This window comes from Salvelinus fontinalis, chromosome 24 (genome assembly GCF_029448725.1).
Source record: "Salvelinus fontinalis isolate EN_2023a chromosome 24, ASM2944872v1, whole genome shotgun sequence".
NCBI classification, from domain to species: domain Eukaryota; kingdom Metazoa; phylum Chordata; class Actinopteri; order Salmoniformes; family Salmonidae; genus Salvelinus; species Salvelinus fontinalis.
In genome coordinates this window covers 1,302,693-1,318,093 of record NC_074688.1, presented here as the reverse complement: position 1 = coordinate 1,318,093, position 15,401 = coordinate 1,302,693, and the positions used below count along the sequence as shown (strand labels likewise).

General features: G+C 43.4%; 1 protein-coding gene across 7 annotated transcripts in view; it reads left to right on the top strand.

Annotated features, from left to right (window-relative positions):
• The window catches only part of LOC129821727 (protein furry homolog), a 222,270-nt gene that overhangs the window by 87,438 nt on the left and 119,431 nt on the right, over window positions 1-15,401 (top strand). For all 7 annotated transcript variants that reach the window (XM_055879325.1, XM_055879322.1, XM_055879326.1 and 4 more), the window contains exons 10-14: window positions 1,080-1,178; window positions 6,398-6,499; window positions 6,633-6,736; window positions 9,250-9,358; window positions 12,153-12,239. In XM_055879325.1, coding sequence (XP_055735300.1) covers window positions 1,080-1,178; window positions 6,398-6,499; window positions 6,633-6,736; window positions 9,250-9,358; window positions 12,153-12,239 — 501 coding nt within the window. The remainder of the gene's footprint in view (window positions 1-1,079; window positions 1,179-6,397; window positions 6,500-6,632; window positions 6,737-9,249; window positions 9,359-12,152; window positions 12,240-15,401) is intronic.

The following is a 15,401-nucleotide window of genomic DNA, read 5'->3' as shown; positions in this document are numbered from 1 at the left end:
AGTCCAAGGAGGAGGGAAGTTGCTCACTCACAGAGACGTTTGGCTCGAAATCATGAAAATAATAGTCAATCAGGTTTTGCTGGTTGAATGTGACGAGATATCGTAATATCTGCTTGAGTCAGATTTTTCACCAAGAGGTGTTGAAACGTATTTTTCCCAAGGGGTCCTTTCAACACATGCTCCTTGTGGATGACTGTGTTGCAGCCAGCATTAGGAGAAGACAGTGTTGTCAGTGGAGACAGCATGGTTATTTGTAACCACAATTGGTTGTTTTTCCAATCCATCAGTGGGACCAAACCATCCATCAAGTCTGTCCCGAGTAGCAGGGGTTTAGTTTCGAGGCTGGTAACATACACAGGGTGAACAAGCGACACGTCTTGGAAGTGTAATTTCAGCATGAGTCTCAAAGTCAGAGACCTTGGAGTTTAGTGTCGCATCGTTCCATTTTTAACCAACGTTTAGCTGGGTTCAAAGCCCTTTCTATACATACTTTACATTGTTTGCAAGATCAGACATAGTATCACTATAATCTGAGTTTTCCTTTTCAGAAGTGGCTTTCATTTCAACGCATCTCATTTGTGAACATTTCAGCTGTATTAAATCATTACTTTCTTCAATTACACAAAAAATCAACACCCACCAAAAAAAAGTGATCTTTCTTCTCTTTCTTGTGATGTAAGTGTTGAGACAGTGTATTAAATCCCCAACCAAGCATTAGTGTTCTTATAGATGCAACGGAAAGCCAATGTAGTCCATTGAGTCCATTTCAGGCAATTCTAGAGTGAGTTTGACAGGTCATTGCACATGTTTCCGCTGTCGTTATGTTAACGGGAAAACATTTATGGCACTAGCAACAGTAGGAAAGAGTCACCAGAGTAAAATGAAAGAAATCGATCCAGAGATTTAAGTGACAAGTGGATTTTGCACCCCTCAAACATTGGAAATAGATGGTTGAAAAGGAGAGCTCCTCAGGTGGGTGAGGCATGCGCATATCAAAGTTTATTGTATTTGAGTGTGCTTGAGTGTATGTGTGTGTACGTTTGTGTGTGTGATGCTGAGTGTGTGTTCTCCATTTCCAGGCTGTAAAGAACGAGGTGAACGTGCCGTGTCTAAGGAACTTTGTGGAGAGCCTGTATGACACAACACTGGACCTCTCCTCCAGGAAAAAACACTCTCTGGTTAGTCGCATGCACGCACGCACACACACACACACACACACACACACACACAGCCCAGAGTTGTTGATGTTCTTCTCCAAAAGCCACAGTGGCAGGCCAGTGTAAAACTGGTGCATAGCAAACATGCCTGTGGTGTCTCTCAAGCTTCAAAGCATTTCAAGGTCAATCTTGTGTAGAGGCTCTCTCCTTGTTGCTCCTCTAACTAATGATTCACAAGAGAGGACAGGCAAGCTCTTCAACCTCTTCATAATAATGGCACCGGAAGAGATTGCTGCCGTTTTACCGTCTCCTAACCAGTTGTGCTAATGTGTGTGTTTTTTCACGTTATTTGTAACTTATTTTGTACATAATGTTTCTGCCACCGTCTCTTGTGACCGAAAATAACTTATTGATATCAGGACAGCGATTACTCACCTGTACTGGAATACATTTTTTCTTTAATAAGTCGGACGCGAAGGATTTACTTCAGACAACCGATAAGGCCCAAATCCCCGTCATTCACATGAGAAAGAAACGGAGATATCGGGGACGTAGGTTGGGGTGCCTTGTAAGGATCTGACGGCGAATGGGTAATCTGCCTCTACTATCAGTACTATTAACCAATGTACAATCATTGGATAACAAAATAGACAAACTACAATCGTGAATATCCTACCAATGGGACATTAAAAACTGTAATATCTTATGTTTCACCGAGTCATAGCTGAACGACGACATGAATAACATTCAGCTGGCGGGGTTTACGCTGCATCGGCAAGATAGAACAGCTGCCTCTGGTAAGACAAGGGGTGGCCGTCTGTGTATATTTGTAAACAACAGCTGGTGCACGAAATCTAATAGTAAGGAAGTCTCAAGGTTTTGTTCGCCTGAGGTAGAATATCTCATGATAAGCTGTAGACCACACTATTTACGAAGAGAGTTTTCATCTATATTCTTCGTAGCTGTCTATTTACCACCACAAACTGATACTGGCACTAAGATTGCACTCAATGAGCTGTATACGGCCATAAGCAAACAGGAAAATGCTCATCCAGAGGTGGCGCTCCTAGTGCCCGGGGGATTTAACTTAAATCCATTTTACAGTTGAAGTCGGAAGTTTACAAACACTTAGGTTGGAGTCATTAAAACTCATTTTTCAACCACTCCACAAATTTCTTGTTAACAAACTCTAGTTTTGGTAAGTCGGTTAGGACATCTACTTTGTACATGACACAAGTAATTTTTCCAACAATTGTTTACAGACAGATTATTTCACTTATAATTCCCTACATCAGATTCCAGTGAATCAGAAGTTTACATACACTAAGTTGACTGTGCCTTTAAACAGCTTGGAAAATTGTAGAACATGATGTCATGGCTTTAGAAGCTTCTGATAGGCAAATTGACATCATTTGAGTCAATTGGAGGTGCACCTGTGGATGTATTTCAAGGCCTACCTTCAAACTCAGTGCCTCTTTGCTTGACATCATGGGAAAATCGAAAGAAATAAGCCAAGACAGGAAAAAAACTGAAGACCTTCACAAGTCTGGTTCATCCTTGGGAGCAATATCCGAACACCTGAAGGTACCACATTCATCTGTACAAGCAATAGTACGCAAGAATAAACACCATGGAACCACGCAGCATGCATACCGCTCAGGAAGGAGATGCGTTCTGTCTCCTAGAGATGAACTTTGGTGCGAAAAGTGCAAATCAATCCCAGAACAACAGCAAAGGACCTTGTGAAGATGCTAGAGGAAACAGGTACAAAAGTATCTATATCCACAGTAAAACAAGTCCTATATCGACATAACCTGAAAGGCCGCTCAGCAAGAGGAAGCCACTGGTCCAAAACCGCCATGGGGACAAAGATCATACTTTTTGGAGAAATGTCCTCTGGTCTGATGAAAAAAATGAGATCTGTTTGGCCATAATGACCATCGTTATGTTTGGAGGAAAAAGGGGGAGGGTTGCAAGCCAAAGAACACCATCCCAACCATGAAGCACGGGGGTGGCAGCATCATGTTGTGGGGGTGCTTTGCTGCAGGAGGGATTGGTGCACTTCACAAAATATATGGCTTCATGAGGAGAGAAATTATGTGGATATATTGAAGCAACATCTCAAGACATCAGTCAGGAAGTTTAAAGCTTGGTCGCAAATAGGTCTTCCAAATGGACAATGACCCCAAGCAAACTTCCAAAGTTGTGGCAAAATGGCTTAAGGACAACAAAGTCCAACAAAGAAATACAAGCTGAAATAAATCATTCTCTCTACTATTATTCTGACATTTCACATTCTTAAAATTAAGTGGTGATCCTAACTGACCCCACACAGGAAATTGTTACTAAGATTAGATGTCAAGAATTGTGAAAAACTGAATATAAACGTATTTGGCTTAGGTGTATGTAAACTTCCGACTTCAACTGTACCTCATTTCTACCAGCATGTTAAATGTGCAGCCAGAGAAAAAAAAATCTCTAGACCACCTTTACTCCACACACAGAGACACATACAAAGCTCTCCCTCACCCTCCATTTGGCAAAATTGACCATAATTTTATCCTCCTGATTCCTGCTTACAAGCAAAAACTAAACCAGGAAGCACCAGTGACTCGTTCAGATAAATAAATAAATAAGTGGTCAGATGACGCAGATGCTAAGCTACAGGACTGTTTTGCTAGCACGGACTGGAATATATGTTTCGGGATTCTTCCGATGGCATTGAGGCATTGGCTTCATCAATAAGTGCATTGATGACGTCATTGATGTGATTAAAACCTTTAAACAGGTCAACATTCACAAGGCCGCAGGGCCAGATGGATTGCCAGGACATCTACTCTGAGCATGCGCTGACCAACTGGCAACTGGAACTGACATTTTCAACCTGTCCCTGACTGAGTCTGTAATACCAACATGTTTCAAGCAGACCACCATAGTCCTTCAGCCCAAGAACACTAAGGTAACATGCCTAAATGACTACCGACCCTTACACGGAACCCAAACCGGCTGCGCGCGTGCACCTATCGTGCACTCCCCACACCAAACGCGATCACGACAAGCAGTTTAAAATATCAAAACAAACTCTGAACCAATTGCATTAGCTTGGGGACAGGTCGAAAGCATTAAACATTTATGGCAATTTAGCTAGCTAGTTTGCACTTGCTAGCTAATTTGTCCTATTTAGCTAGCTTGCTGTTGCTAGCTAATTTGTCCTGGGATATAAACATTGAGTTGTTATTTTACCTGAAATGCACAAGGTCCTCTACTCCGACAATTAATCCACACATAAAATGGTCAACCGAATCATTTCTAGTCATCTCTCCTCCTTCCAGGCTTTTTCTTCTCTGGACTTTATATTGCAATTGGCAACTTTCATAAATTAGGTGCATTACCGCCACCGACCTCGTTCGTCTTTCAGTCTCCCACGTGGGTATAACCAATGAGGAGATGGTACGTGGGTACCTGCTTCTATAAACCAATGAGGAGATGGGAGAGGTAGAACTTGCAGCGCGATCTGCGTCACAAATAGAACTAACTTTTATTTTAGCGCTTGGCAACGCAGACGCTCGTTGGCGTGCGCGAACAGTGTGGGTGCAATAATTGAATAATATAGATTTCTAAATTTATTTTGCAACGCTCGCACACGCGACGCGAGCGGTGTAGTCAGCTTGTTAGCACTCAAGTCTGTAGCCATGAAGTGCTTTGAAAGGCTGGTCATGGCTCACATCAACACCATTATCCCAAAAAACCTGGACCCACTCCAATTTGCATACCGCCCCAACAGATCCTCAGATGATGCAATCTCTATTGCACTCCACACTGCCCTTTCCCACCTGGACAAAAAGAACACCTGTGTGAGAATGCTATTAATTGACTACAGCTCAGCGTTCAACACCATAGTGTCCTCAAAGCTCATCACTAAGCTAAGGACCCTGGGACTAAACACCTCCCTCTGCAACTGGATCCTGGACTTTCTGATGGGCCGACCCCAGGTGGTGAGAGTAGGCAACAACACCTCCGCCACACTGACCCTTAACACGGGGGCCCCCCAGGGGTGTGTGCTTAGCCCGTTCCTGTACTCCTTAACCCATGACAAGAGCTTCAAGTTCCTCGGTATCCACATCACAGTGGACTTAACTTGGTCCTCTAACACCAGAAGATTCTTAAAGAATGCACAGCAATGCCTCTTCTCCCTCAGGAGGCTGAAAGGATTTGGCATGGCACCTCAGATCCTTTTACGGCTGCACCATTGAGAGCATCCTGACTGGTTGTATCACATGCTGGTATGACAACGGCACCGCCCACAACCAGAAGGCCCTACAGAGGGTGGTGCGGATGGCCCAGCGCATGACTGGGGGTGAGCTCCCAGACATCCAGGACCTACATGCCAGGCGGTGACTGAGAAAGGCATGAAAAATTGCCATAGACTCCAGCCACCCGAGACATGGACTGTTCTCCATGCTCCCACCCGGCAGGCTGTACTGGTGCATCAAGGCTCAGACAAACAGACTCCTAAACAGCTTATATTCCCTGGCCATAAGACTGTTATGGCGAACAACTACCACTCTCCCTCTCCCACAGACTATCCACAGTGACTCTATGTCCATCCACAGGTCTCTACCCACTCAGACACACCCTACGTACGCTGCTGCTAAAATTATTATTGATTAGATTTAGTACGCTGCTGTCGATTGATTATTGATTGACATTACCATTAGTACAGTATTCATCTATTTATCCTACTACTGGTCACTATTACTCCTGTTTACATGTATATATTTCCATAAGTATAACACCATAAGTATTTTGACTGTATATTGCAGATACTCATCCCTTTTCAGCCATTTACATGTATATCCTAGTACCTGTCATTTTTTATGTATAAACCCACCTGAACTACTCCAGTACCACTGCACATTGAATAAGGTAATCACACTGACCTGTATATACTTGTTCTTTAACTCTCATCGTACTTCTTGCGTGGTTTTTATTCCTACTTTTATATTTTTTTATATTTTCTATTATTATCTATATTATTATAAGTGCATTGTTGGGAAAGAGCTCTCAAGGTAGGAATTTCACTTTACTGTTTTACACCTGTTGCATCCTGTGCCCGTGGCGAATTTAAACACACACCTCATTGAAGCATAGGAATGTTCTATCTGAAGATTTCATAGACCTAAACGCCATGCTGGCTCTGTCTCCCTTAGTGACATGTCTACTGTGTGTGTGTGTCCTAGGCTCTCTACCCGTTGGTGACCTGTCTGCTGTGTGTCAGCCAGAAGCATTTCTTCCTCAACAAATGGACTGTCTTCCTCAACAACTGCCTCTCCAACATCAAGGTACTGTACTGCAATCAGCGGGAATCTAACCCACAATTCCTTATGTTGCAAGCGCCATGTTCTACCAACTGAGCCACACAGGATCAACCAGTACTAACATCAAGTCTGTCTGTCGGTCTGTCTGTGTCTGCAGAGTAAGGACCCCAAGATGGCGCGTGTAGCCCTTGAGTCTCTTTACCGTCTTCTGTGGGTCTATATGATCAGGATCAAGTGTGAGAGCAACACTGCTACGCAAGGGTAAATGTTTCTACTGCTGTGTATACACAGGCAGACAAGTTCAGATTAGTTTTTCCACTAATTGGTCTTTTCACCAATCAGATCAGCTCTGAAAAATATCTGTTTTGGTATGATTGGTCAAAAGACAAATGAGTGGGAAAAATGATCAGATTTGGGCTGCGTGTGTAAACGCAGCCAATTTCACACAGCAATTGTAATGTTTGTGTTTTGTGGCATGTCATGTAAATTTTTCCACAAAATACAGCTTGTTACAAACAGTACCACCATACACATTGCAACTCAGTTGTAAATATCTTGATCGTGTTCAACACTGCAACCATTTACCTCCCAGCTACACTGGACTGTGTGGCACGTAACATCCTCCCCCAAGGTCACTCCTCTCAATGTTGAAGCCACAATGTCTACGTTCCGAATGGCATCGTATTCCCTACGTAGTGAACTACTTTTGACCAGGGCTCATAGGGACCAAAGTAGTGCACTAAATTGGGAATAGGGTGCAATTTAGGACGCAGACAAGGAGAAGAGACCGGTGCATGGCAGCACCCATAGGAAGCTGTGTACATAACCTAGTCTGTTCGTGAATAGTATATTTCTCTTGGTAGAACTGTAGAGAAAAAAAGTGTTTTTATATATTGCATCCCTCCCCAACACACTCAAGAACACATTCATACCCGCAGGTGTAACGGATGTGAAATGGCTAGCTAGTTAGCGGGTACGCGCTAGTAGCATTTCAATCAGTTACGTCACTTGCTCTGAGACTTAAGTAGTGTTGCCCCTTGCTTTGCAAGGGCCGTGGCTTTTGTGGAGCGATGGGTAACGCTGCTTCGTGGGTGACTGTTGTCGATGTGTGCAGAGGGTCCCTGGTTCGCGCCTGGTTCGCGCCCGTGTCGGGGCGAGGGGACGGTTTAAAGTTATACTGTTACATTGATGCTGTTGACCCGGATCACTGGTTGCTGCGGAAAAGGAGGAGGTTGAAAGGGGGGTGAGTGTAACGGATGTGAAATGGCTAGCTAGTTAGCGGGTACGCGCTAGTAGCATTTCAATCAGTTACGTCACTTGCTCTGAGACTTAAGTAGTGTTGCCCCTTGCTTTGCAAGGGCCGCGGCTTTTGTGGAGCGATGGGTAACGACTGTGCTTCGTGGGCGACCGTTGTTGATGTGTGCAGAGGGTCCCTGGTTCGCGCCCGTGTCGGGGCGAGGGGACGGTTTAAAGTTATACTGTTACATTGATGCTGTTGACCCGGATCACTGGTTGCTGCGGAAAAGGAGGAGGTTGAAAGGGGGGTGAGTGTAACGGATGTGAAATGGCTAGCTAGTTAGCGGGTACGCGCTAGTAGCATTTCAATCAGTTACGTCACTTGCTCTGAGACTTAAGTAGTGTTGCCCCTTGCTTTGCAAGGGCCGTGGCTTTTGTGGAGCGATGGGTAACGCTGCTTCGTGGGTGACTGTTGTCGATGTGTGCAGAGGGTCCCTGGTTCGCGCCTGGTTCGCGCCCGTGTCGGGGCGAGGGGACGGTTTAAAGTTATACTGTTACACAGGCATGCAAACACACATACCCAGGTGCATGCACGAGCGCATGCACACAAACATATACACACACACCAACACACACAGTCTCCTCCCCTTCGTTGATAATGGGAGACTTGGCTGACTTGGCTCTTTACCTGTCAGAGTAGCAAGCCCAGTCTGTAAACAGGCAGCCTGTTACACCAGGAGGGATGGAGGAGGGTGGAGGAAGGAAAATGGAGAAAGTGGGTGGGGGAGATGAGAGAAGTGGGAGGTAGCTAGGAGGTAGGCCAGGGACGGTCAGGGACTGGCTGATGATCATCACACTACAGGGAGTTAAAGCTCTTTCACATTGGAAGATGAGCCAGGGGACTTTAGTATCAGAGCCACACACACTAGTGTAGTAGGCCGTGGATAAGGGCTCGGCTCGTAGGTTAAGAGGCAGAACTCAGACAATACGCATTACCAGGGATGTGTACCAAATGGCACCCTATTCCCTTTATAACGCACTTCTTTTTACCTTGACCCATAGGGCTCTAGTCAAAAGTCGTGCACTATGTAGGGAATATGTTGCCATTTGGGACATAGACCATACCACAGGAGGAATAACAAACAGGTCAAGCCTTTAACACGTTGTAATTAGCCCGGAAATAAACCAGGCTTAAAATAAAACACTTGTTAAGAAATGGGACAACGGCATACAGGCCAGCCAGTGTAAAGCAATCCAATGTAACATTTTTATCTATGTCAGTTCTAACTGTTTGTGATCCCTATGTATCTCATCTGTTGAATGTTTGTCCTGTGTTGAATTCCCCGAAGCTCTATCCTTAGTCTGTCTCTCTCTCTCTCTCTCTCCCTTCCTCTCTCTCTCTCTCTCTCTCTCTCTCTCTCTCTCTCTCCCCCCCCTCTTTCTTCTCTCTTCTCTTCTCTCTCTCCCTCGCACTCCTCTTTCTTCTTCTCTATTCTCTTCTCTCTCTCTCTATCTCTCTCCCCCCTGTTCTCCTGCAGGCGTCTCAACACCATCATTACAACACTCTTCCCCAAGGGCTCTCGCAGTGTGGTGCCCAGAGATATGCCCCTCAACATCTTCGTCAAAATTATCCAGTTTATTGCACAGGTAAACTGCTGTCAACAAGATTATCATTATTGAAACATTTATAACAAACATTTATGTTAGTTTTTCCTGAAGCATGCACAATAAAAAAACGTTAAATTTTTTACAGTTCAGTCATCTAGCAGACACTCAAGAAGATAGTTCTGAGAGAGAGCGTGAGAGTTTTTCAGAGACAGCACGCTCAAGTGATTTTGAAATTAAAGAAAATAGGGATACCAGATACCAGTCAGAAGAGTCGAGTGTTGGTTTTCCTGAGGAGGGAAGCGACTCTGGCCATTGTGAAGTCAGAGGGGACTCAACCAGTGGTCAGGGATGAGTTGATGAGGGAAGGGAGGAATCGGAGAAGGTCTCCAGAGATGGTCTGGAGAAGGGAAGAGAGGATGTGGTCGAGCGGGCAGGTTGTTGGACTGCCGGACCTCACTAGTCGCAGGATTTCATCTGGAGAGAGAGGAGAGAAAGAGGTCAAGGCGTAAGGTAGTTCTGTGTGAGGGGGACCAATGAACTGAATAGGCTGAGTGAATGAGGAGCGGATGTCGTAAACCTTATTTTTAAAGCGGTTGACAAAGTCGTCCGCAGAGAGGGAGGAGGGAGTGGAGGATTAAGGAGGGAGGAGAAGGTGATAAAGTTGCCTATGGTTAGAGGCAGAAGCTTGAAATGTAGAATGATAGAAAAGTAATATTAGCAGTGGATACAGAGGAAGAGGAGATCGAGAGGCGGGAGTGAAAGGATGATAGGTCCTCCGGAAGTTTAGTTTTCCAAAATTTTTGCTCAGCTGCCAGCAGCCCTGTTCTGTTAGCTCGCAATGAGTCACTCAGCAAAAGAGCAGGAGGGGAGGGCCGAGCCGGCCGAGAGGTAAGGGTACAATGCGAGTCATAGGAAAGGGAGGAGAGTAGGGTCGAAGAGGCAGGAGGAAAAAGGTGGGAGATTTAGCAGACGGGAGAGATGATATGAAGAGTAGTAGGAGAGAGAGAACGAAGATTGCAATGGCTCATCAGCATCTGGGTAGGGACTGAGGGGCTAGTGTTGGAGGAAAGGGAGACAGAAAAGGAAACAAAGTACTGATCAGAGAACTGGAGAGGGGTTGCAGTGAGATGAGTAGGCTAACAGCCTCTAGTAAAGATGAGGTCAAGCATATTGCCTGCTTTGTGAGTGGAAGGGGACTGGAAAGGGGTGAGGTCAAAAAAGACACGGATGGGAAAGAGTGAGGTGGAAAGAAATGAATCGGGATGTTGAAGTTGCCAAGTATGAAGAGCGGTGAGCCATCATCAGGAAATTAACTTATCAAGGTGTCATGCTCATTGAGGAATTCTCTAAGGGCACCTGGTGGGCGATAGATGACAATAATGTTAAGCTTGAGTGGACAAGGGACAGTGACAGCATGGAATTCAAATGAGGAGATGGACAGGTGAGAGAGTGTGAAATAAGAAAATCTACACTTGGGAGAAATGAGTAGCCCGGTGCCATCACCTCGACGAGCAGATGTTCTCGAACTATGAGAGAAATCGTAGTCAGCTGAAGAGAGAGCAGCTGGAGTAGCAGTGTTCTATGTGGTGAGACATACATTGGCAGTAGAATGGCCCATACTGAAGAGCTCAGTGACTTTCAACGTGGCACCGCCATAGGATACCACCTTTCCTACAAGTCAGTTTGTCAAATTTCTGCCCTGCTAGAGCTGCCCCGGTCAACTGTAAGTGCTATTATTGTAAAGTGGAAACGTGTAGTAGCAACAACGGCTCAGCCGCAAAGTTGTAGGCCACACAAGTTCACAGAACGGGACTGCTGAGTGCTGATGCACGTAGCACGTGAAAAGCACCTGTCCTCGGTTGCAACACTCGCTACCCAGTTCTAAACTGTCCCTAGAAGCAGCGTCAGCAGAAGAACTGTTCATCGGGACCTTCATGAAAACTGTTTCCATGGCCGAGCAGACGCAGACCAGGCTAAGATCACAATGCACAATCCCAAGCGTTGGATGGAGTTGTGTAAAGCTCGCTGCCATTGGACTCTGGCGCAAAGGAAACGCATTCTCTGGAGTGATGAATCACGCTTCACCATCTGGCAGTCCAACGGACAAATCTGGGTTTGGCGGATGCCAGGAGAATGCTACCTGCCTCAATGCATAGTGCCAACTGTAAACTTTGGTGGAGGAGGAATGATGGTCTGGGGCTGTTTTTCATGGTTTGGGCTAGGCCCTATAGTTCCAGTGAAGGGAAATCTTAATGCTACAGCATACAATGACATTCAAGACAATTCTGTTGCTTCCAACTTTGTGGCAACAGTTTAGGGAAGGACCTTTCCTGTTTCAGCATGACAATGCCCCCGAGCACAAAGCGAAGTCTTTACAGAAATGGTTTGTCGAGATCGGTGTGGAAGAACTTGACTGGCCTGCACAGAGCCCTGACCTCAACCCCATCGAACAGGCCTAATCACCCTACATCAGTGCCCGACCTCACTAATGCTCGTGGCTGAATGGAAGCAAGTCCCTGCAGCAATGTTCCAACATCTAGTGGAAAGCTTTCCCAGAAGAGTGAAGGCTGCTATAGCAGCAAAGGGGGGACCGACTCCATATTAATGCCCATGTTTTTGGAATGAGATGTTCGACGAGCAGCTGTTCTCATACTTTTGGCCATGCAGTTTAGTTGCCAAAGCTACAAAAGAGCAAAATGAGATTTGAAAATAATTAGGTAAGATACTCAATTGAGAGGGTGTTGTAGAGCCTTCCTCTCTGATGTGAATGTGATGATATGAAAAACAGCAACAATAATACAAATCTGTTCTCAACCCTCTTCTTCCACCACAGGAACGACTGGACTTTGCCATGAAAGAGATCATCTTTGACCTTATGTGTGTTGGGAAACCAGCCAAAGCCTTTAGTCTTAACCCAGAGGTATAGTACATAATTGGCTTTGAATTCCATCACTCTTCAATATTAATTATTTACAATTCTACAACCGTAACACCAAATAACACCAAATTCAGTATGTTGGCCCATGCTACATCTCTTAACTTAGTTAGAAAAAACCTAAGGGATTGGTTAAGCGATGGTTGAGTTATTGATAAATCAGGAAATCAGATGTTACGTGTCCATTTAAATCCTTTGTAAATCCACTCTACAATGAACTGTCAACTTGAAACATTGTGGGGTCATCAAAGACATTGCCATGATGAATATCTTAAAAAATAAAGAAGCTATTAACAATGAACTTTTTCTACTATGTAACACTAGTGCTTAAAATAATCATAAAATGTCACTTTTACTCCAAATGTGGTCTTTGCGCGAATCTCAATAATCCCTAAAGAGTGAGAAAAAATGGTTGATGCATTCAAAGATGGCCACACTATACCAGTAAAGGCATATTAGCACATACTCTAACATTCCAAAAATATGCAAGAGAAATACTTCAAAAATCTTCTTCTCATGAACCATGAGTCCAAATGAGACCACTTTGTAATGTAGGCCCATGATACATGTCCTAACTTAGTTTGAGAAAAGCTAAGCGATTGGTCAAAAGATGGCTGCGTTATTGATTTTACCTGTCCATTTAAACCACTGTAAATCCACTCTACAGTGGCCAATCAACTTGAAGCTTGTCATTACTATCATGGACGTCCCTAAGATGAACCACACTGAATTTGTTATTCATATCACAAAAAACAAGGAAACTATTAACAACTCATTCTTGGTATATAACGCTAATGCTCAAAATCATCTGCAATCATCTTCTCCCCATGAACCATATGTCAGATTGTCTCCAGATTTAGCATATAGACTCAATGAATTAGCCTCTAATGAATTTGAGAATTATTAGTTGCTGCATCAAAATCCGACCACGCTACGCCACACATCATATCACACCAGGTCTACAAGAACTGAACCGATGGACATTGGGCCATGGAAATTGGTATGTAAATCTTATGTACACTGAGTATACAAAACATTAGGAACACCTGCTTGTTCCATGACAGAGTGACCAGGTGAACCCAGGTGAAAACTATGATCTCTTATTGAGGTCACTTGTTAAATCCACTTCATTCAGTGTAGATGAAGAGGAGGAGACATGTTAGAGAATGATTTTTAAGCCTTGAGACAATTGAGACATGGATTGTGTATGTGTGCCATTCAGAGGGTGAACTGACAAGAACAAATATTTAAGTGCCTTTGAACGGGGTATGGTAGTAGGTGCCAGGCACACTGGTTTGTGTCAAGAACTACAACGCTGCTGGGTTTTTCACGCTCAACAGTTTCTCGTGTGTATCAAGAATGGTCCACCACCCAAAGGACATGTGAATATAATGTCACTGCAACCTTAGATGGCTGCACCAGACCAGTTGGAGGCACTATATATGTCATTGGCACCAGTGGCATAGGTTACTAGATAGCTATTGATCAAGTGGACTTTGTCTCAGGCAAATTAGAGTTAGATTTAAATTATGCAGACGAACAATGTGAAATATCATAAAAATAAGACAAAAAAATATTTCAAAAAGCTTAAAATAAACCATTAGTCAAATTAACCCCAGAATTGGTATATAGCGCAATACATTAACACTATAAAAGCCTGGCCTCATTGGATCCCCCTTTGTGCCAATGACACGTCTTTTGGACGTCAACATTCTTAACAGTCTAATAAATATATTTAATGTATCGGGAAAAATTATAATTTGGTTGTGTTTATGAAGGTCTAGAAAAAAATCCCCCCCACAAAATATTTTGACCTCTAGGGTACATATCAGAATTACCTGTATAAATGACTTTAAAAAGGATTATCTGATACATTTTAAACTTTGTTTGACAAGTGGTTCTGAAAGGTCATGAAACTACCTATCAACGTATATATAATATAACCAACTTTGAAAGCACCAGCTACAACTGTTATAAAGAAATCGCCCATATTGTGCCATTGACATTAGAATGTTGGAAGCTTACCCATAAAATTCCATTCAATGGGGTAGCTATGTGTTTGGATTGCAACTTTGGTGATAGAGAGACCAGAAAAATGAGGTTTCCTGAGAGCGAGACCAGAAAAATGCAAGTCCAATTCAAGACCATGATTGTAATTGTCAAATTACAACCACCATATTAAGAGTTCAAAATGTCCAGTATTTCTCTGTTCATATTTCAGAAGAACATATGGATTCTGTAGACATTCAGAATGTTGGAAAAATGAGTGCTGAGGGCAAATAGAGAGCCACTCTACAAATGATCACTAACCCAAACAGCTCTATAATAGATAAAAGTAGATGGCCGTGGCTGCGAATATGTGAGCAAAACATTTTAGCAGCCCCCCTCTTGACAGCAGAGAGAAGATTTAGCAATTATATAACTAATTTCATGCAATTCTACACATTTACATTGTAATGTATGCAGCAAGTTTCTAGTCCTGTTTTATGAAATCAGTTAATAGGATAACATTGTAATCAGTTCACATCCAGGACTATTCACATGTACATATCCATTTTGACAAGTTTGAAGATGAAATACTGCAATTAATGATCCTAACATCTTCAGAAATCAGGGATTCAGACAGCTTCTTAACACAATTCTGTGAGTAATTTAACAATTGTATATATCTGGCACACCTGGCTCATGTGGTTGTGTATCTACATCACTCAAACAGTTTTTGGGGAATACTACAATTATATTTCATACAGGTATGGTCATGTAAAATTGTCCAATAAGACCCCACTGTGTTGCTTGACATCCATATTGGAAAAAGGTTTCTGTGGTGTTAATGCGCCCTGTAACTACAATTTTTTTTAAACCCAGCTCTAGCTGTGAGTGTGCAATTTTGTGTCACCATAGTTAAAATCCCAAAACATAGCTGCCTCATTACACAGAATTTTTATGGGCAACCTTCCAACATTCTAAAGTCAATGGCACAATATGGACAATTTTTAAACAATAGTTGTAGCTGGTGCTTTCAAAGTTGGTTATATTATATATAATTTGAAAGGTAGTTTCATGGCCTTTCATAACCAATTTGTAACATCTGCTTCCAACTCACACTCTCAAACACGTAGATCCCCTGAACGCAGCTCACTCTCCAGA